The 21,715-nt window shown below is 54.3% G+C and overlaps 1 protein-coding gene across 3 annotated transcripts in view; it reads right to left on the bottom strand.

Moving 5' to 3' along the window:
* The window catches only part of ANGPT4 (angiopoietin 4), a 51,761-nt gene that overhangs the window by 9,230 nt on the left and 20,816 nt on the right, over nt 1-21,715 (bottom strand). The window contains exons 2-8 of one of the 3 annotated variants that reach the window (XM_008529217.2): nt 18,033-18,188; nt 16,420-16,541; nt 13,473-13,705; nt 9,680-9,795; nt 7,545-7,646; nt 5,620-5,786; nt 352-482 (exon numbers count right to left, since the gene is read on the bottom strand). In XM_008529217.2, the coding sequence (XP_008527439.1) occupies nt 352-482; nt 5,620-5,786; nt 7,545-7,646; nt 9,680-9,795; nt 13,473-13,705; nt 16,420-16,541; nt 18,033-18,188 (1,027 nt within the window). Of the gene's footprint in view, nt 1-340; nt 483-3,654; nt 4,540-5,619; nt 5,787-7,544; nt 7,647-9,679; nt 9,796-13,472; nt 13,706-16,419; nt 16,542-18,032; nt 18,189-21,715 lie in introns of those variants that run through there. The other 2 variants (XM_008529219.2, XM_008529220.2) reach the window with 2 other exon arrangements.

Genomic DNA, 21,715 nt, shown 5'->3' with positions numbered 1-21,715 from the left:
GCTGGGCCTGCTTGGCCTGGGGGGTGCGGGGAATTCTCAGGTCTGGGGTTGGGACTGATGGAGCATCGTGCCTCCTGGGCCCCACACTCAGTGTTCCTCCAGCCTGGTCTCAGGCGAGAACTGGTGGTGCCCCTTTTAGGAGGAGGTGAGACCATGGAGGGGACCTCAAGGACCCGGTGGGGGAAGGTATGGAAGGGGCACAGCCAGGCTGGCCTGTGGGTGGGGGAGGCCCCGACCTGCACCCACCTACTGACAGTACCGGGCCACACAAGGACCCCGGTGGGGAGGGAAGGGAGTGTCCAGCCAGGTGAGCCTGTGGGTGGGTGGGGCTTCACCCCACCTTGCACACACCTCCAGATAGCATCTGGGCGCACTTGCAGAGACAGTTGTCATTGTCGGCGTCGCGGGTGCTGAAGTTGGTGCCTTGCAGGACCAGGCTGCTCTGGCGCCCTGCTGAGCCGCTGTATCCACTCAGAGAAAGCCTGGAGGCCACCCGGAGGTGGTGACAGGAGAGGGGCCCAGAGTCAGGCTGGGGCTGGTGGAGGAAAGGCCTCCCCAGGAGGCTGTGTCCCAGGCTGGGGCTCCCCTCTGGTGGTGCTGGGAGGGGGCCCCCAGCCTGGGGTGCTTAGGCTGTCTCTCCTCCTGGATTGCCCTCTGTGCCTGCCACCTCCCAGGAACGGAGGACCCACTGAGTGCCAGGCCTCTCTTCTCACTGAACTTGAGTCACAGACAGGAGTGAGAAGGTCGTGATAATACCAACGCCGAGGACATTGGCTAACATTTTTTTAAACACCTACTGTGTGCCAGGCATTGTTCAAAGCGCTTCACATGGGGGTTAACTCATTCTCATTTAATCCTCACAACACCCTCTTATTCCCATTTTACAGATGAGGAAACAGAGATCCCAAGGGCCACAGGAGCCTGCCCAGGTCTCAGAGCAAATGCAGGGGAGAGCCGATCCCAGCCCCGTGTGGCCTGACTTGGGAGCTGTTGCATTTTCCTCCCCAGCTGACTGTTCTGCACCCCCAGCCCCGGCACACATACTCACATCCACCCACCTCCTCCAGGAAGCCTTCCCTGACCACACCAGCCCTCATGGATGTGCTCCGGGGCGCCCCCAGCCCTGTGACTTCTACATCTGCTGCCATCTGGGGAGGGTGTATATTTTTCTGCCAGTCTGTGAGGACTTGGCGGGCACGTCCAAGCCTGTGGGGTGACTATGACCACGAACTCTTGGGGTGGGACACCTGGATTCAAATCCCAGCTCTGCCACTTGCCAGCTGCACAGCCTTGGGTAGATGGCTTCGCCTCTGAGCTTCAGTGCCTTCATCTGTTAAAATGGTGAGGATAGTAACACTGACAGTGATGACCTTGTTGGGCTGCTGTGATGGGCTGACCTCAGTGTGCGATGAGTCAGCACAGGGCAGGCCCGTGGTAAACGCTCAGTGCATTTAGTGCTGGTTGTTATTCATCCTCCCTATGTCCCAGCCCCAGGCTTCCACTGAGCCAGGCTGGGGAGTGTCGGGTGCCTGTGGCAGGGGAGGGCAGCCCTGGCAGCTGAGGCGGGGAGCCGGTTTAGGAGCAATTAAGAAGGTCCTACGGGTGGAGGCAAGTGGACAGCAGATGCAGCCGGGGCAGCTCAGGGAGGCTCTGGTTCCCCAGGGCAGGGCCTGGGAGACGCCCCTAGTGGGATCCAGAAGGTGGGGCCTGTGCATGTGGCCTGGCTCAGTCCCTGTGCCTCACACCCATGGGCTCTGCCTGTCTGTGGTGAGGCAGGGGCCTGGCCCAGGGCCCAGAGGGCTGTGGCCAGCTGTGGAGCCCTAACTGTGCCCTTAAACATGCCACTGGGCTCGCATGACTGGTGTTGCAAACCCCCCTGCCAAGAGGCCCGCCGGGCCAGGGGCTCCCTGGGGTGGGGACAGGCAGCTGACCCCCCTGCTCATATGGCCCCGACTTCTTCCTGTGGCCACTGAGGGTCCCTGGAGGTCTCAGTGATGTGAGTTCAAGGCCAGGCTCAGGGCCCAGGCTGAGGTTTGGGGTCACACTCAGTCTGGGGCTGCGTGGAACCAGGGCTGGACAGAGCTCATCAGTCTCACGAGGTCACTCCAGCAGCGCTGGCCCCTCTGCTGTCCCCAGGCCCTCAGCGCAGGCTCTGCATCTCTTCCCCTCCCCTCTGGGAACCAGAAAGGGGATCTGAAACCTCTGAGGGACCCTCAAGTCACGGACCAGGAAACTCCACTTGATCACTGTTCAGATGCACTTCAAACATGCTCACAGCTCAGGCCCAGGGACCCAAACACACAAGTCTCTGGGGAGTCCCCAAGTTAGACACACCAGGTGTGCTTTCCACACGTCCACGGGGCTGTGCATGGGGCTGTGTGTCTGTAGTTGGGAGCATCTGAACATGGTTCTGCATGCCTGTATGTGCCTGTGTGTGTTTGTTTTGAATTTGTGCAGGTCTGAGTGTGTGCTCTGGAATCTGCTCCGTGCCTGGGATTGTGTTTGTTGATTGTCAAGAGCTTCTGCGAGGCACGTCTGCACACGTGTCTGGGTGTGTGTGTGGCTAGGCACTGGTGTGAGTCTGTGTGCTCTGTAGGCCCTGTGTGCACCCCTGGGGTGTGGGGAGCCCTCCATACCTGTACTTGTGCCTGTGTGTGCATCTCTGTGTGCGTCTCGCACTTGGAATCGGGTCGGGGGGTGCAGGCGCCTCTGGGAGGCACGCGCCCAGTGTCCCTATGTGCCTGTGCCTTGTCTGTGAACCCCACCCCTTGCCGTGGGCCGCTTCCTCTGCATGCTTATGCATGCACTCCTGCCGGGCCCCAGAAGGCCCCATTATTGGGTCTGACAAACAAGGGTGCCCCTCCCATCCCTGTGCCCTTGCCCCAGCTGCTGACTGCCCATGTGTCGCTGCCTCTGGGCTTCCCCATGGGGGTCCTCCCCCCTCACCAGCTGCTGACTCTGCAGTGGGGGCACAGGGGCCAGCGTCTGTTCTCTCACTCTCCCCTTGGCCCTTCTCTGGCAGTTTCCAGTCCCCCTGTACTTTCCAGGCTCTCCCCCTTCAGTCTCCCAAGCTTTTCCTGATTGAGCAGATACTCTTCTTCATGATCCCAGCAGCCCTTGAAAGAGTCTCGCTCAGGTTGGGGTATCTGCGGCCAGCTGGAGGTCAGCTCTCTTTCTGCCTTTTTTCAGAACATCCCCACTGCCTGGGATGCCCTTCCTATCCTCTCTTTTTCTGGAGAATGCCCACCCTCTATAGGCATCACCTCCTCCAGGCAGGAAGCCCTCCCTGATTGCACAAGCATCTCTGTGCCCCTGTGCTTTCCCCTTGGGCAGCTCCTGTCTCCCCGGGAGTATGGGATTGCCTGTGGGCCCGTTGCCCTGAGACACACAGGACACACTGGACTGTGAACAACTTGGAGGGGTGGGGCCCAGGTCTGGCTCTTCCTTAAATGACCAGTGCTAGCCCGTGGCTGGTACAAGGCAAGTATTTGATATACTGTTATTATTTGGGGCTCTGCAGAGGGTCAAGTAGATGTGGGCCCTTCAAGGCCTGGGCATCGCAGACTGGAACCAGGGTAGGGAGCGCTCCATGGCTCAGATAAAAAGCCAGAGGCGGCGCATCAGATTCACATACGAGATCGTGGCAAGGAGCACCAAATTTAACATATTTAACATACATGTATGTGTTTTTCTAGATAGACATAAATAACAGAGATGTACACAGAGGCAGAAATACTATATTTCTGTCTGTGAATATATTATTGGTATATCTCCAACATTTCCTTAACAGTTACCATATGCTGGTGTCTTTCCACAGATTATCTCAGCTATGAAATAGATACTGTACTTTACAGATGAGGAAACTAAGGCACAGAAAGGTTAAGTGACTTGTCTGTGGTCAGGGGGCCAGTGAGGGATCCAGTCGGGATTCGTACCCGGGCAGCCTGGCTCCAGGGCTGTGTTCTTGAGTGCAATGAGATACTTCTCTGGATAGTTCTTCCCCGAGAAAAACGGCAGATCCTGGACTTAGAGCCACAGAAGCTGCTGCCCAAGAACCGGGTCAGGTGGATGAGGCTGAAGTGCTACATGTGTGGGAAAGATGTACGAGGCTCCCCCAGCTTCCTGCTCTGCACGGACCACGTACCGGGCACCGGGGATGGGAAGTGAAGCGAACTCACACAAGCAGGCCAGCCAAGTGGGTGAAGCGCTGCTCAGAGACAGCAATTACAACAGTATTTGCGAAGCATTTACTAAGGGCCATTTACTAAGTGCCCTGTGTACAGCATCTCAGTCAAGCCTCTGACACTTTGAATAAGGGAGGGACACGCAGGGCACCCATCCTTACAGATGTGAAGGTGGAGGGACTTGCTCAGGTCACTCAGGGGGAGAGGGATGGAGTCAGGACTTAGGCCTTGGCTTTGGTGGTCAGTGGCTTAAGTAGAGGTCAGCAGGGTGTCGTGGCTACTCACTGGTCAGCTTGAGGAGTGGGAAGCATCCAGCTCAGCCCAGACCCTGGAGATGTTTCATTCAACTCTGAACCTTGCAGTTTAAGGAGGAATATTATCAGATTGAGGTGAGTCCCATAAAGAGGGATGTCAGAACCACCTAGCTGGAGGCACCAGGGGCATTGACCAGAAGAGAGTGGGGTGGAGACCCACCACGGAAAAGCCCCCAGAAGTGGACTTAGGCATAAAGCACAGGGGGATAGACAGTCATCAGAGATTCCTCAGGAGAACGTGACCTCCCCATCAGTGGAGGCATTCCAGCATGGCTGGATGATGACTGATTCTAGCATCATATGAAGAACAAGACGACACGTGAGGTCCTGTGAGTGTGAGCCTGTGAATTCAATTCTGTCCTGGTTCAGAGACAGCCAGGATCCAGGCTTATCTTCAAGATCCTCGAGTTTCTCAGAGAGGCAACATCACGTAGTGGAAACACTGTGAGTTCTGGCAGCAGGAGACCCAAGCTCTCTGCCTCAGTTTCCACATCACTAGAGCAGGTACAGCAATGCTCACCTTGGAGTGTTGTGGGGAGGATTAAATGGAGAAATGTGCCTGGGACACAGTAGGTGTTTGATAAATGCTCATTCCTTTTCCTAAACAGAGCCAAGAGCGAGGCTGAGGGGGTGGGGGAGACCTTGATGATTTACAGTATATTTGTATTTAAGCCCATCCTGCAGTTAGGAAGCAGAGGCACAGAAAAGCCAGAACCTTGACTTGCCCAGGTCCACAAAGCGAGCTGGAGCAGAGCCAGAAGGAGCCCAGGTCCCCCGATTCCCAGCCCAGGCTCTTTCCACTTCACCTCACAGCAGAGGACAGGCTGGGAAAGTCACCTCCCCCCTTGTGGGCTTCTGTAAAATGACTGACTTGGGGTAGCTGACCTTGGAATGCCCCTTCCTGCTCCTGGGATGGCCGCATCATTGACATTCTCTCCACCCCACCCAGTGGCTGGGATGTGTTGAGTGCTAACCAGCCGCCTCCAGATCCAGTGACGTGCGCCCAAATGGGGGACAGATGGTAGAAACAGGAGACGCCCAGGGACTGACCCTTGGTGCAGACTCTGTAGCCACTAGCCTGGGGACCTCAGCCCACCCGCCTGCCTTGGCCCCGAGCCCACCTGTACAGCTGCCCCTCACTGCCCAGCTGGAAGTGGTCATACTGGGCGTAGGCCTCGTTGCCTTCCCAGTCTTGCAGCTCCACGCGCAGAGAGTAGGCTGCCCTGCTGGTGAGCTGGTGCACCACTTCATTTCCCAGCCAGTGCTCCCCAGCCGGGTCACCGAAGCCCTGTGGGGAAGGAAGGATGAGGGTGGGCTGCATCTCGAGGAGGAAGACTACACCCCTGGCTGAGGAGCTGGGCTGGGCCAGGCTCCACGGCCACTTAGCCAAAACCACTCTGCCTAATGATCAAGTTCATAAAGTACAGTGTGGGGAGGCCTACGGGTGGGAGCTCCCCACCTCCTAGAGCAAAAAGACTACAACTTTTCTAGATGTAAAATCCTGTTAAAAATAATTGAAATCACATTTCTATGAAGTTCAAGAACAGGCAACACTCATCTGTGGTGACAGAAGTCAGAACGGTGACTACCTTTGGGGGAGTATTGACTTGGAGGGGGCAGAAGGAGAACTTCTGGGAATGCTGGAAGTGTGTGTTGTATATCGAGCTTTGAATGGTGGTCACATGGGTAAGTACATAAATAAAAATTCACTGAGTCTTACGTTTAAGTTTTGTGCACTTCACGGCATGTATGTTAAACCTCAATAAAAACTGAAGATTTTAATCAGCTGCATAAACTGTAGAGCAAACTTCGTTCAGTGACATGACAGGCACTGCAAAATTTCAGCAACATAGAAATGGGAAGCTAGGAGCATTTGTTATCACGAGTGTCCCAGGGAGACAAGAAACCAATGCCCGCGGCCAGAACAATAGTTCAGCACCAAGGACAGGGGCACACGTAAGCCCCACTCCCCACTTTAGTCGTGCTATTTGCCTGATTAGCCTAATGGTTAATACCCAGGACTCTTTTTGCATATTTCTGCCTCTGAGCACTCTATTTCTTTCTGCCACTTTAATGATGGTTTAAAACCCAATTGGTTTAAGAACACTCATAGCTTAACTTGGTATTTATTTTTAAGTATTTATCAAATGAACAGCAAGCAGACACAATAATATTGTTGTATTTCTGTGTATCTTTCTCTATTGCTTTTGCTTTTGAAGACTTTAAGAGCTTTAAGTCAGCTTGCCAAAAATTCTTTATTCAAAATTTAATTAAGAAAATTGGAAGACCATCGGGCACTATTTCTCATCTTGTAAAATGCATGGGCTCTTTAAACCAGCAATTCTGTGTTAAAGAATCTGTCTTGCAGGTGTGGTCACATATATGTGCAAAGGCAAGGACATTCATGTAGGCAATGCAGCCAGGAGTGGGTGGGGGAGATTACATTTTTTTTTTTTTGGTGAGGAAGATTGGCCCTGAGCTAACATCTGTTGCCAATCTTACTCTTTTTTGCTTGAGGAAGACTGTCACTGAGCTAACATCTGTGCCAATCTTTCTCTATTTTCTATGTGGGACAACACCACAGCATGGCGTGACAAGTAGTATGTAGGTCTGCACCCAGAATCCAAACCCTCGAACCCCAGGCTGCTGAAGTGAAACACACAAACTCAACCACTACACCACCGGGCCAGCCCCAAGATTACTTTTTTCTGTTTCTGCTTTTTTTTACAAAAAGTAAAGAATACTTTTTGTATTCTTTAAAAATTTTTAGCAATGTACATGCATCATCTTTCCAAAAATTAAGACAAAAATGAAGCTAAATTTTCATTCTTAGGCTATATATCAGAACTTGCAAAAAGAAGATTCCATTTCCGATGATGGGGTCCCTAACAGTGAATGTGCACTGGGCAAGTCTATTTGAAGGTGGTTGGTTTTAGGTGGGCTGATTTTGTCTGGGAAGGGTTGAGGGCAAACCAGTCCCCTGCCTACCACCCCACTCTGGCCCCAGGCTTTGGGGTTGCAAAGCCCCTCCCCAAGGCAGCGTTACCTGTTTGTAATCCTTCCAGTTCCGCTGGAAATTCACGCTGCCATTCTCGCGGCGCTGGATGAGGGTCCACCCGCCTCCATTAGCCTCCATGTCACAGAACACCTGGAGAGAATTGGGCGAGGGGAGTTGGAAGCCCTTGGAGGTCAGGTCTGGGCTTGCCCAAGTGTAGATTTGACTGACAGAACCTCACAGAGCAATGGGTGAACCTGGTGGCCAGGGGCCTCAGAAAGATCCAAGTTCAAATTCCCCACCCACTGTCATCATTTTTCTAAAGTGGCGGGCAAGCGATGCCCTCTCAGAGTCTTCCTTTCCTCATTTGCCAAAGGAGGATCTTAATACCTTAATCTCGTTGTGCCTCAGTTTCTCATCTGCAAACTGGAGTTGCTGTGAGCATTAAATGAGATGAGTCATCTAGAGAACAGAGGCTGGCACATTCTAGGAACTAAATAAATGGAGGCTTTTCATTCGCTCTTATTGCAAGGCTGCCGTGGGGGTTAAATGCCGAGAGGTGTAAAGCACTTGGCACACAGTGTAGATTCAGGAGACGCTCTTACATTCAGTGGACAAATGTTTTCTGAGCACCTACTATGTGCCAGTCTCCATTCAAAGCACTGAGGATGCCAACATGGATAAGACAAAAAGAGGTCTGTCTCTCAAAGAGCTTCCACGCATCACAATCATATCTTTCAGTCTCAGCTTTGCCACATACTGTTTCTCCAGCCAGTTCAGTACATGCTCAATGGCCAACGAGGACAAACTTGGTGGCCGGCCACGGACTAGATGAATCTGGGATAAATCAACCCTTGGGGCTGGCTTGGCCTGGAGGAGGCTATGATACAGAAGGCAGACTATAGATTATGAGAAGCTATTGGGGCAGCTACAAGGAAAACTCCCAAGAAGGAGTCACTGGGCAACCAGGCTCCCCAGAGGAGGTGGCCCGGGAACAGGGACCTGGATGACGATATGTCTGCCAGGTAGAGATGAGTGGGAATGGCATTTCCAAAGGAGGCAGTAGCAGGAGTAGAGGCTCTGAGATGGTAAAGATGCTCAGGGAGAGAAGACAGTGCTATCTGTGTGGGAGTTACAGAGGGGACAGGAAAGGAAACTGAGGCCCAGAGAGGAGAAGAGACTTGTGCAAGGCAAGTGAGTCAGAGGTAAAGCTGAGCTCTGAGCCCAGCTTTCTTGCCTCCCAGGCCAGCTCCTCCCTCTCCATCAGTGTTCCCAAATTCCAGCCGTTCGCACTTTCCCGAATTCCAACATAGCTGAATTACTTAATATCAAATAGAATATTTACCAAAAAAATGGTGTCCTTTTCTTTTTTTTACTTAAATACTCAGATTAAATATATTTTAAAAGGAAATCTTATCCGTATCATAAAGGGAAAACTAGTAACACTTGCCTTTATCCAGATAATTGTAAAAATGAATACAATGAAAACAAAATGCTACAAAATTCCAGCTAGAAATTGAGGGCCTGATCTCTATTTTTTAAAAGGGAGTTAAGCAGGCGTGTGCAAAGTGTTAAAGAAACTCTGGAAACAAATGGAGCCATTCTCCTCGATATATTCAGAAGGGGGGAAAGGGAACCATGAAGTGGGAAGACTGGCTACCTGTTCCCCATACTCTTCCATTTCTGGGCCTGGCCCCCAACCCGCCCTCCTGACACCCCCACTTACCCTCGGCTTCCCTCCCCATCAGAAAACTGCACCTCAAAGCTCGGAGCAGCCTTAGGAGCCGCTCAGTGGAGACAGTGGGCCCCCAGCAGGCTCGTCCCTAATTTCCCGTGTGGGGCAGAGCCCTCACGCCCGCCTTCAACTGGACTATAAGTAAACTAGAAATAAACTTCTTTGTGTTAAGCCCCTGGAATTTCAGGGTTTCTTTGTTACAGCGGCTAGCACTACGTGAACCAACATAGAACTATTTCCTGCTATTCCAACCAAAAGTGCCTGTGGAGAAGATGCAGAAGGATGCACTTCCAGCTCTGGGAACTTCTGCTTTAACCCCATGGTCTGACTGAGTGGGGGCTCCAGAAGGGCCACCCCACCTTCTCTGGTATCTCAGATGTTGGACAAGGCCTGCGCTGATGGGGGGCCTGTGTGGGAGGCCCATGGCTCAGCCCCCAGGGAGCCCCCTAACCTTCCTGGGCTCCGTCACATTGGCCACGTGGATGGTGTAGACGCCACTGGCATTGGCCCCGAAGCGCTGGATCTCTGCACAGTCCTGGAACACCTGCTCGGCTGCCCTCAGGGAGGCTGCAGTGGGACAAAGCACAAGCAACTGGAGGTGAGCTAAGGAGAGAGGCAAGGGGCTAGGTGGGCACTCCTGCTTGCTGTGTGCTAGGTGCTGGGGACAGGGAGGTGAATCAGACCTGGGAAGGCTTCCTAGAGGAGGTGATGGTGAGCTAAGACCTGGATAAGGAGGAGTCACCCAGGCAGAGAGAATGGCATATGCAAAGTCTCCAAGGTGGGAACAGTCCTGGTGTGTGCATGGAACAGAGTGCGGTGAGGGGAACTGACTGAGGCCAGGGAGGGGGAATGGCTCACAGCATGAGGCTGGAGCTGAGGCCAGAGAGCTCCAGCTGTCTGATGAACCTGGGAGGAGTAGGGAGAGGCTGGGACACAGAAGGTGAGCGAGGAAGGAGGCCGGGATCTCAGCAGGGGCCAGGTCAGCCTTGAATGCCAGGCTGAGGAGCCCTGACTGTGCGGAGGAAGAGCATACTGGTCAGAGTGTGGAACAGAGACTGGAGGGGATGAGACTCCAGGCAGAGAGGCCAGAGATGAGGCTGCTAGAGTCTTCTGTGGGAGGGTAACGGGCCAGAACTCCAGTGAGGTACTTCCTCTTTTCATAGACCAGGAAACTGAGGCCCAAGGGAGTAACTCGCTCACGGGCGCCCAGCTTGGGTAGAGCCTGCCCCCTCTCCAGGTCTTACGGGCATTTTGTCTTTGGGGCTCCCTTGGGTGGGAGGCTCAGATCCCCTCCACCTGGATATCCTGGCAGTCTTGGAGGTGGGCCCGCTCATTACACCCTCCCTAGGAGCGGGCCATTGGGCTTAAAGGCCCATGGCTCTCCCTGCTGGAGAACATTAATTTAATGACTGCATCCTACTGGGGCCCTGGGAGCCTCCAGGCCTGGCCTGAAGAATGGGCCTGTTGATGGATAAACTACAGGGGTCTCACATCCCCTCTCTGGCTGCTTTAGTGGGATCCAAATAGAGGTTTGGGCTGTGATTCCAACAGAATCCAATCTCTGGGTAGGTGGGTATCCAAGGAGAGGGCTAAAGTTCCAGATGGATAGGTATCTTCACCAATGAGGAGCCAGAAGGCTACCAAGGGGCGGGACTTCCTATTTTGGCCTCACTCTTGAATCCGAAGGGAGTCCTGGAGCTGGGGCACCTGCTCCAAGGAGGCTGGCCTTCCCACATCTCAAATGCAGTGATTACATCCCTGAATCCATCCCAGCCTGTGCACAAACGTTCCCCCGCAGGGTGTCCACCGCCTCACCTGTCAGCCCCTGGTCTGTGGGGACCTGGAGCCCAGTCGAGCCAGGAGAAGGTGCTGGTCTACAGGGAGCAGGGTCAGGCCCAACTTTAACCTGCCAGGTGAGGGTGGAGCTGGGAGTTGCCCTCAGATTCCAGCCACCCTTCCAAGGCTCTGTCCACTCCTTTTTGCCTTAGTCAACAACATAGCGATAACAACAACAATAACAGTAAAGGTGAAATACCAACCCTGCACTGTAGTGTTTCTTAGTCAGGAACTGCCAGGGGCAGTTTGGGGCCAGGAAAAATATTTTCAGGGAGCATAAGAGTAAGGATGGATGGGTCCTGATATGCATCATAGTTTGGCCCCAGCCTGGGCCCCCTCTGGACCTCTGGGCTGGCAATTTGTACCAGCTCTGCCCCCTTTTGGCCTCAGGCACTGCGCTCAGCTCCTTCACGTGCATGAGCTCATCTGATCCTCTGTGCAAGAACTCTGTGAGACGGGTTCTACTATTATTCCCATTTTGTAGGTGAGGAAAATTGAGGCTCTGAGGCATTAAATGACTATGCAAAGTCCCAGAATTAGTAAGTGAAGGGGCCGGAGCGTGAACTCTGGTCCATCTGACTGCAAAGCCAGTGTCCTTCCTACCACACACCTCCTTGGGTCTCCAGCACTGAGCCTCCGTAAGGCTGGCAACCGGACCACCTTAATGGATTCTGCTCCTGATACTATGCACGGGTTAGGTCTTCTCTCCCTGTGTCCCTGTCCTTCTAACCTTCTGAACCTAAGTTCTCCATCCTTTGCCAGCCTCCACCTGCCTGGGACAAAGCTATGCAGAGACAGGTGCAGGCTTCCTGCTGGGCTTCACAGACGCCTGGGTCCTGCGCTTGTCTCCATCCAGTCCTCTGATCTATGCTTGGTGACTAATCCTCTTTCAGTTCCTCCATCTAGACTAGGGGAGAAACAACACCCGAGTGCCTTTCCCTGGTGACGGTGGGGCAGGAGGACAGGGTGTTCTGGCAAAGGGAGCCCAAGGCGAGGTGCCTGGCACAACCTCCCACCCAGACTGGTGAGCAGACGTTTGCCCACAGCTGGGACTGGGTGAGCAGTGAGCCTGCGGGGCGAGGCATCGGGCCCGGGCCCCACACCGTGGGCTGAGCAATAAGAACCCCACGTGTGGTGCTGATTTAGGCAGCCTCACCACCAGGGCTCTGCACGAGCTGCTGACGGGTCTGGGTCACTCACGCCTCACGGTTTGGGAGGTATCCAGCTCTCCTACCTCAGGCCTCAAACCTCCACCCAGCAGGGCCTGCCCAGCTTAGATGGAGGAGCCGTGGCGCCATCCTGTGTCCCCAGATCACTGCCAGCCACATGGCCTGGGAGCCATCGCTGTTGCTTGAGCCCTTGTGCCTTCCAGCTCCTCCCACGGCCATCTGGCAGCAGTAGGAACGCTTTCCTCCGTCTTTCTCACCAAGCCGCTCTCCACTCCCGGGTTCCAATCGAGCGTCCCAAGACTCAGTCCCACCCTGTTCGACAACCTCCTGCGGCTCTCCACTGCCCGCAGGTTAAAGCCCCTCTCCTCAGTTCAGCTTTTTAGGCCTTCCGTGGTCAGCAAACTTCAGGAACACTGTCAGCAGAGCAGCTGGCACATAGTAGGCACTCAGCAAATATGCATTTCCTCCTCCTTCCCTCAGAGACCCACCGCCAGGGGATGGGGCCCTTCTGCAAGAGACCATGGGGGCCACGACTGTGCTGTTCACGACCATATTCCCAGCACCTGCTCTGGGGCTTGCACACAGTGGGTGCTCAGTAAGTGTTTGTTGACTGAGTGATTGAGGCTGGATCCTGGAATGCCTTGGCCACCCCAAGTGGGTCCCATTAGAAGGAGCCAGTGGGGGCCGGGGTGTGGGCTGGCGTCATTCTCCCTTCTGGAAGGAAGCCAGGGCCAGGGACGCCTCTTCACTTCTGTTCGGCCCTCTCAGGCTTAAGGGGCAGGGGCCTTAGGGTGGGAGAAGTCCTCAGGAAGCATCAAGTCCAACCTCCCCATTCTAAAGGTAGGGAAACTGAGGCCTGGGAAGGGTGGGGTAAGCCCAAGCAAGTGAGGATGAATGGTGGATCCTGGAACCCAAACCCGTCAGTCTGGGCTAGTGGTGTCCTTGTTATCATCATTACCTCCATTAAACAGATGGGGAAACTGAGGCCAAGAGAGGGACAGGGGCATGTCCAAGGTCATACACGGAGTCAGCCAGTAGAGCCCAGATTGGCTCCTCTTAGGACTGTTGTCGTCACCATTGTTATTATTGTTTGTTGTTATTTCGATTTCACAGTTGGTGGGAGAGGGGTGGGGATTTTCCCGCGGTGGCTTCCAGGCCCCTGAGTGACCCGGGACGGGAAGCAGGGTCTCCCTCTGCTGTCCTGCCCTCCTCCCGCACCCGGCGCACCCGCTGGCTCACCCGGGCCCTGGGCCACGACGCGCACCAGGCGCTGCACCGACTCCAGCAGCTGGCGTTGCTGGCGCTGCAGGAGACTGGAGTTGCTGCTGGCGGCGCGCAGGCTGCGCTCGAGGCCGGCGAGGGCGCCGCTCTGGCGGCCCAGCAGGCGCCGCAGCCGCTCCTTCTCGCCGCGGAGGCTGGCCAGCTCCGCCTGCTGCTGCGTCTCCAGGGCCTGCACCCGCGTCTCCAGGGCGCTGCGGGCGGGGGCGCAGAGGTAAGCCCGCCGTCCCCCCACCAGGCAGTCACACGCGCGCGCTTCCCGTGCGTCCCGGGGTGACTTCGCGGTACAGACCGACCCTGAGGCTCAGAGAGGTAGAGCGTCCTGCCCGGGTTACACAGCCTGGAGGTCCGAGCCCACCCACGGCACAGAGTGAGAATGGTAGGAAAGAGAGACGCGGCCCTGGAGTAAGACGGATTTGGGTCCGGTAGAGGAAAAAGGCGGAGGTGGGAGGGACACGCCAGCAATGAGGTAGCCATTGCTAAATCCCAAATACGCTTGCCCTTTGCCCTAGCAGTCCACTCTCAGGAGATGACCTCCAGGGAGCTGGGCTAGAAGGCCCGTTGTGGGATTGTTTGTAACAGGGAAAAACGAAACAGCCTAAATGGCCAACAGCCAGGACTGGCTGAGTGTGCTCTGTTCTGGCGTCCCTGGAAATGCTCTGGAACCGCGAAGAGGAGAGAGGCAGAGGGCGTTTGCCCAGAATCGGAAAGATGCCCAGGACGTGGAGTGAACACCTGGCACTCAACTGCTTCTAGTCGAACCCCACCTGTGGGATGATAAAAAAGAGACAAAGAAGAAAGATTTTCATGTAAACGTAGAGGGATACGGGTGAACTTCTGGGAAAAGGTTTGGAAAGACATGGAAGGACACAGTGGTGCCTGTGCTTGTAGAGAAAGCGAAAGAAAATCCACTAAATTGGCTGCTTCCACAGAGCAGGGTGGAGGGATGATGAAGGAGAGAGAGGAGGAGGGGGAGGGGGCCGGCTTTCCCCTTCATTTTATACGGGTCTCTACTGTCTGATGCTATAATAGGTAGGAGGCATTTTTGTAATACGTTAAAAAAAAAAAAAGAAGAGTTTTAAAAGAGAAAGAAGCTTTTGACGCAGCTCTTCCACTTTTGGCATTTTACCCCACAGATTTGCTCACATGTGAGTGCAATGAACTGTGGGAAGGGTATTCATCGCCTCACTGGTTGGAGTAGCCACAGACTGGAAGCATCCTTAATGCCCTTTCACTGGGGACTGGGGAGATAAATGCCGGGACAGCCGTACAGAGGAGCGTGCTGCAGGTGGAGGAGAGAATGAGCAAGTGTGTCAGGCAGATATTAGAACCATTTCCAGGACAACTGAAAAAAAAACAAAACACAAGGTGCAGAAGAGTGGTATGCTACATTTGGGTTTAGAAAGGCCAAAAAAAGGGACAATCCATATGTATGTATTTACATATTCGTAAGAAACCCCGGACTATCAGCTTATAAATGGCAGTTCCACAAGGACAGGGATTTCTGTCATTCGTTCACTTCTGTAACCCCAGCGTCTATAATAGTGCCTGACACATGGTAAGAGCTCAAAACATAATCGTGGATTGCATGCACGGAAGGACACACAAGAACTAGGAACAGGGTCACCCGTGCTGGGGGGGGGGGTGGCGGAGGGACAGGGGAGGAGGGAGACGCTTTCCTACGCGTGAGCTTATGCTGACTATTCTCCAGACAAGAAAATGAGTCCAGCCAGGGCAGCAGGAACTTCCCTCGGACCCCACATTATGCCACAGGAAGAGAGAGAATTTGGGCACACTCGGGTTCTAGAATTTTGGCTGTCTCCATGGGCCAAAAGCTTACTGGTGACACCTTCCATCTTCACTGATTTCTAGGCACTTGGTGCCAGTTCAGAGTGATGGAAAGTGTTCCAGCCCTTGCCCTCCCTCACCTTGGGGTGAGGGAATCAGAATAAGAAGGTGGACACGCCATTATTAACTGCACCCAGATCCGAGGGGGCTGGGCGAGCCTTACGGCCTTATCCTGACCCGACACGTGAACAGCAATCGCACCTCGCCCCGTGCACAGGCCCGTGGCTGCTTCCGTTGTGGGTTTGGCCTTCTCCAGCACCCTGATCTTGGCAGATTTTTCTCTACTCAGCTGGAAACCGAGATGAAATCAGCCTCAGATGTCTGTTTGTTTGCCTTATCTGTACCCCATGACTCTTTTTCCCTTTGTAATTTCAAGGGTGTTCCCTTGTGCATATTTGCTTATAGAGGCAGAGAGTCTGCTGGTGCAGACCAGAAACTGATAACTGCGGTTGCTTCTGGGAAGACAAATTGTCGGATGAGGTCAGATTTGCTGATTTACAAATAAGGGCAGCAAATTAAAATTTACAGGGTGAATTGTATGGTATGTAAATTATAGCTTGATAAAGCTGTTAAAACTTATAAAATAAATAAATAAAGGAAGAAAGAAAAGAAAGAGAAGGACAGAAAGAAAGAACGGAGAAAGAATCAGGGTGTCCTGAGCCCCAGGAAAATGCCTGTCCCTTGTCACCGCCCCGTGGAGGGTAGCCAGGCCCTGTGCCTGCCCAGCCCCCAGCCCCAGCCTCAGCCCAGGCCCAGTGGCCGCTTCACTCCTAGCTTCGGTCTGTCTCCTACCCTGGCTTCAGTCCCTACCCCAGCTCTGAGCCAGTCGCAGCTCCTGCTCCAGCCCTGGCCCCCACAGATCCTCGCTCACTCGCTCCAGCCCTAGCTTGGCCTGTAGCTCTGGCCCCAGGCCCTGTCCCGGGCACTAGCCCAAGTCCAGCTTCCAACCTTGGCCTGGCCGCAGCCCAGCCCTGGCTCTGGTGCTCACTCTGGGTCCCAGACCCACTGAGGTCCCAGCCCAGCTCCCATCCCAGCCCAGTGCCAGAGTAGCAGTGCCCACCTGTTTTGGCCCTGCAGCCGGTGGAGCTCGTGGCCCTGCAGCAGCAGCTGCTTCTCCAGCTTGTTGGTGGACAGTGAGGTCTCCAGCAGCTGGATCTCCATTCGTGATGTCTGGTTCAGGACCTGCCCGGAGAACAGGAGGGGGTGGGGGGTATGTAAGCCTTGCAGGAGTCCTGCCCGGTGGCTGCCCACCTGCCTGTGGGCCCTGCCGTTTCAGAAACTTGCCGACCTACTTCCACCCTCCCAGTAGGTAGTGCCTGTGGTCCTTCATTCATTCACTCACTTACAGGCCCTCACTGAGTTTGTAATCTGCTTTCTAAATTTGCCTTTCCCCATCATTGCACGGTGGTGGTTCCATTCTTCTTTCTGCTCAGACCCCAGGAGGAGTCATCCTTGACCCCACATCCAATCCATCAGCAAGTCCCATCAGCTCTGCCTTCCAGATGGGGACCTAACCACTGCCCTCCCCCTATATGGCCTACCCTCTGGTCCTGGCCTCCAACATCTCCCACCCTGTGTCCTGTGCCAGCCTCCTCACAGGGGTCCCTGTTCCTGCCCTTGTCCCCTACAGGGCAGAAGATAGCCTTTTAAAAGAAGCCTGAGGCAGCCTCTTAAAATGTGGCCTCTCTGCTCAAAATCTTCCTGTGGCTCCCACCTCCCCCAGTGGACAAGCCCCAGTCCTTGCCATGGCCTCCAAGGCCCTGTGAAGCCATCTGCCCCATCGCCTCTCTGACCTCTTGCCCACCACTCTCCCCCTGGTCACTCCAGCCACACTGGCCTCCTTGATGTTCCTGGAGCTTGCCAGCACCATCCCGCCCCTGGGCCTTTGCACATGCTGTTCTTCCTGTCTGGAAGGTTCTCCCAGTAAGCCTGGCTCCAATCCTACTTCTCAGTGGTGCCTTCCCAACCTTGCTGTCTAAACTCACATCTCATCCCACCCACCACTCCCAGCACACACTCCCCATAGCTCTTGTCCACGCTATTTTCTCCTGAGCACTATCACCATCTCACATCTATAAGTTATTCATCCTGTTCGTTTTCCTGGTGCTCGTTAGGAAGGAAGCTCCGTAGGGGAGGGAGGCGTGTCTGTTTTGTTTACTGCCGTAAACTGGACCTGGGCACCTCCAACCGTGCCGGGCACATAGCAGGGGTTCAACAAACTGTGCCCATTTGTTGGTCATCTTTTCATCCATTCACTCCCTCACTGTCCTGTTTATACGCCTGTTCTCGCCCTCCCTCCCTCTACTCCCACTGCCGCCTCTCTCAGCGCTGTGGCGCCCTGGGGTCTAATGACTTGTTTATTACCATCTTACCCTGCAGCTCTGTGGGCCCCCGAAGGAGGGGTGCTGCTACCCCCTCATCCCCGTGCCCAGCACAGACCTGTGCGCTGGAGCCACACAGGCAAAAGATCCAAACCAGGGTCCCCCTCCAGGGCTTGGGGGATGGCAGGGGACGGTTTGTGACAGGGTCATCAGGGAGGGGCCCCAGGGGACTGGAGGTCCAAAGGAGGCCCTGACCTCACCCAGGGACAGAGGTCAAGGTGAGACAACCCAGGCTGTGAGCCAGCCTGGCCGGCCGCAGGCCCCCCAGTGCCGCCCGCTCACTGTCCGGTACCTGAGCCTCCACGCTGGTCAGCTTGCGGGTCTGGGCGGTGGTCTGGTTGAGGAGGCTGGTGCCCAGCTCCAGCATGGTGGCCGTCTGGTTCTGGACCATGTGCCGCTGGGCCTGCGCCAGCTCCGACCTCAAGCTCATCTGGATGTACCTTTCTAGCTGTGGGGAGACCGTGGGCTGGGGTCAAGGGTAGGGAATGGGGGAAGGCTCCTGTCCCTTCCGTGTGTCCCCATGGAAGGACACAGAGCAACCAGGGGAGGCTTCCCTGCCAGGCCAGGCCACCGTGACCTCTCTCCTGGACTCTTCTAGTAGCTTTCTCCCTGGCCTTTCTGCCTCCGTGCTTGTCCGTTACAAGTCCACCCTCCACTCGGCAGCCAGAGGGATCCTGTTAAACCTAAGTCAAATCGCGTTCCTCCTGAGCTCAGAACCCTCCCCAGGTTCCTATCTTACTCAGAGGAAAAGCCGAGGTCTCCCTATGACTGCAGCTTCCTCCATGACCTGGCCTCCTGCTACCACGCCGATTTCCTCTTCTAGTCCTCTCTCCCTCATTCCACTCCAGATGCACTGGCCTCTATGACATCCCTCCAACATAGCAAGCATGCACCTACCTCAGGGCCTTTGTACATCCTGTGCCCTCTGCCCGGAAGCCCCATCTGCATCGCTCACCCCCTCATATCATTTCAGGTAGCTTCCTACCACTTATCACTCCTCGACTTTATATTACATATTTATCTGTCTGTTGCCTGGTTCACCCTCTGGAATGTCAATTCCACAAAGCCAAGGGCTTGGTCTTGCTCACCACTTTATCTCCATGCTTAGCAAAATGCTTAGCACACAGGGGTGCTCAGTAGACATGTGTTCAATGATTTGATGGAAAAAGAGGATCCGCAAGGGTCAGAGCAGAGCCCCCGGTGTCATGCCGGTTACCCAGCTTCCCAGGGAGCCCAGCCATCAGGGAATGGGAACACATCTTTCCCCATACAAGAATTTTCAGATCCATCGGCCAAGCTGAACTTTCTATTTTCTGGCTCTCTTCATCTGCCAAATGGGGCTGACCCAGCCAGGCACCAAGGGTCCTCCAGCTCGGATGTTCTGGGATCCCATAAGCTAACACTCATTTCTTTGACAGGGTTTCTTTCTTTCCCAGGAGCGGGAGAAGCTGGTCTGGCACGAGACCAGGATCTAGCTGCAAAGGTGAACAGCGCGTTCTCAGGGCTCAGTGCCCACGGGCAGAGTGGGCGCCTTCCTCCACTCGCTCCCCATTCTGCAGGCAGACTGGCCCCTCACCAGCATCCCCACCCCGCGGCCTGGCTCCTTCCCTCACCCTCTTGCTCAGTCTTCCAGGAGGTCTGACAGGGCAGCTCCCAGGGTCCCTGGGAAGACTGGTGCTCCCTAGGGAGAGGTGGTGACCTTGGCTGGGGGTGGGGGGAGGCTCTGGCTGCCCCCTCCTTGGTCTCTTCTCCCCTCTTCCAGCTCAGCGGTCTGCTCCCATCCCTTCCTCCCGCGCATGCTTTTGAAGGAGCACGCTCCTCTGTAATGCAACGTCAAATCCTGAAGGGGGCGCAAGGGGCCGGTGCTGGTATTGACTAGAGCAGTGGTTCTCAAACTGTGGTGCTTGGAGCAGCATCCCTGGGAAACTTGTTAGAAATGCAAATTTCTAGATTCCACCCCAGATCCACTGAATCAGAAATTCTAGGGTGGTACTCAGAGCTCCAGGGGAATCTGATGCTCGCTGAAGTATAAGCACCCGGATATTGAGGTCAGAGGGGACTGAGGACCAGCGAGACAAGCCTATCTGAGCTTCTCAAGCCTTTGTCCCATGGGCCCCCTCTTCCTCCCCACTGTGCCCTGCAACAGAGGAATGTGTCCCAACAGCTCCCATCTAAAAATTCAAGAAAAAATATACCCTTGACCCCACAGTGCCCTCCAGCTGCCTCCAATTTCTCTGCTCCCCTCAAAGACAAAAGTTCTTGGACAAGTTGTGTCTGTTTTCTCACCTCCATCCCCATCCCTAAAAAAAATTAATAATACTATTATGGTGGATGTCACACGTACAAAAAAGGCATAAAGAATAATATGATGAAATCTGTGTATTTACCACACTCAAGAAAAAAATAGAACCCAGACTGTTGAATCCATGCCCCCCCGCCTGTCTTCTGGCCCCGGGGGCCCCTTCACTCTTTAACTCGCCCCGTGGTGACCTTCTTGACAAGGGAGGGCCAAGGGACACTGCCGTGTTCCCCTCTTACTCTCTGGCTCACAGTGGTCAACCCAGATGGCCACTCCCTTTTTCTGGAAGCACTTCCCAGATGCAGCCTCTCCTAGTTTTTCTCTGACCCCTCTCCCGGTAACCCCCCGCTGACTCCTCCTTCGCCAGGTCCCACATGTTGAGGGGATTCTCATGGCCCAGTTCAGGGCCTTAGTCTCTCTGTCACATTCTCTCTCCCTGGGTCAAAGGTCCTTCTTGGAGGACCACAGAGTCAGTGAAGAGAATTCAGGGGGACTATGAACTTGGGTGAGAAAAAAAATTACATCTTTTGTCACTAACCTATAATTAAAATTTGGCATTTCCTTCAATTGTGAGCATAGGCCACAAACCATAGCACTATTAGCCGATCCCATGACTTCGTACCCATAGAAATCATAAATATTTTCATATTGCAACACAGGTGTTATATATCTTAAAATACTGTTTCTGTTTTTAACTCATCATGACTTCAGAATTATGGACGCTCTCAAACCCACCACTGGATAACGCTAGCACATTATAGCACAGATTCAATTTTTAATGTTTTGATTACAATTACAATATTATTGGGTATTCTTATTCTTTTATGCCTTTGGAAGTATTATTCTGAAAAAGGATCTGTAAGCATCACCCAGGACCAGAGAGATGCCGAAGTGTCCAAGGTCCACATGTGAGGGTTCTGCCATGGGTGCTCCAGTTGGTCCTGGGAATTTCACCTCCCTATGTGCCGATGGCGCCATGTCCATCTGCCACCTAGACTTCTCCCCTAAATGTCCCACCAACTCGCCATCTCCACGTGGATTTCCAACAAGCGTCGCAAGCCAAAGCATCCGACGTGGAGCCCTGATTCCTCGGCTCCCACCACCGCTGTCCCTGAAGGCCCACCCTATCTCCCCTCCTCTTTTCATCTCAGTGAATGGCCCCACCGAGTCTTAAGCCCCCAACCCAGACCTCACCCTGGACTCTTCTCTTTTTCTCTCCTGCCACCACTCAATCCGCTAGTGAGTTCTGGCCACTAGGATCCCAGCGTGAGTTTCGAATCTGTTCACTTCCGTCCACCCCTGGCCAGGCTGCCGTCATCCCCACGGGGCAGCTTCTCATGCTCTCTTCACCACACCTCTCAGCCCCCGGGGATTCTAACGTGTGCCTGGCTGGGGAGTACCGGGTGGGTAAGAGTAAGCAGAGCTATTCTGAGGCTGCTCTAGGACTTTCCCGAGAGCCACGAACCTCCTGGAATCTAGTTTAAAATGCAGACTCCCAGGCCCTGAGCTTCTGCAAGTTCATTCCTGCCGTGAGACCTTCTCAGGCATCTCCTCCAAGCTTCTCATCTGCAGATGGACACACTGAGGCCCGGATACTCCCCAAGGTCATCACCTGGTGGGCTAGGTTCCGAGACTCTTTGCCCATGGGCTTCCTGAGGTCTGCAGAGCTGGGCTGG

This window comes from Equus przewalskii, chromosome 21 (assembly GCF_037783145.1).
Source record: "Equus przewalskii isolate Varuska chromosome 21, EquPr2, whole genome shotgun sequence".
NCBI lineage: Eukaryota > Metazoa > Chordata > Mammalia > Perissodactyla > Equidae > Equus > Equus przewalskii.
Note: the sequence above shows the minus strand (reverse complement) of the source record. Positions and strands in the feature narration are given on the sequence as shown.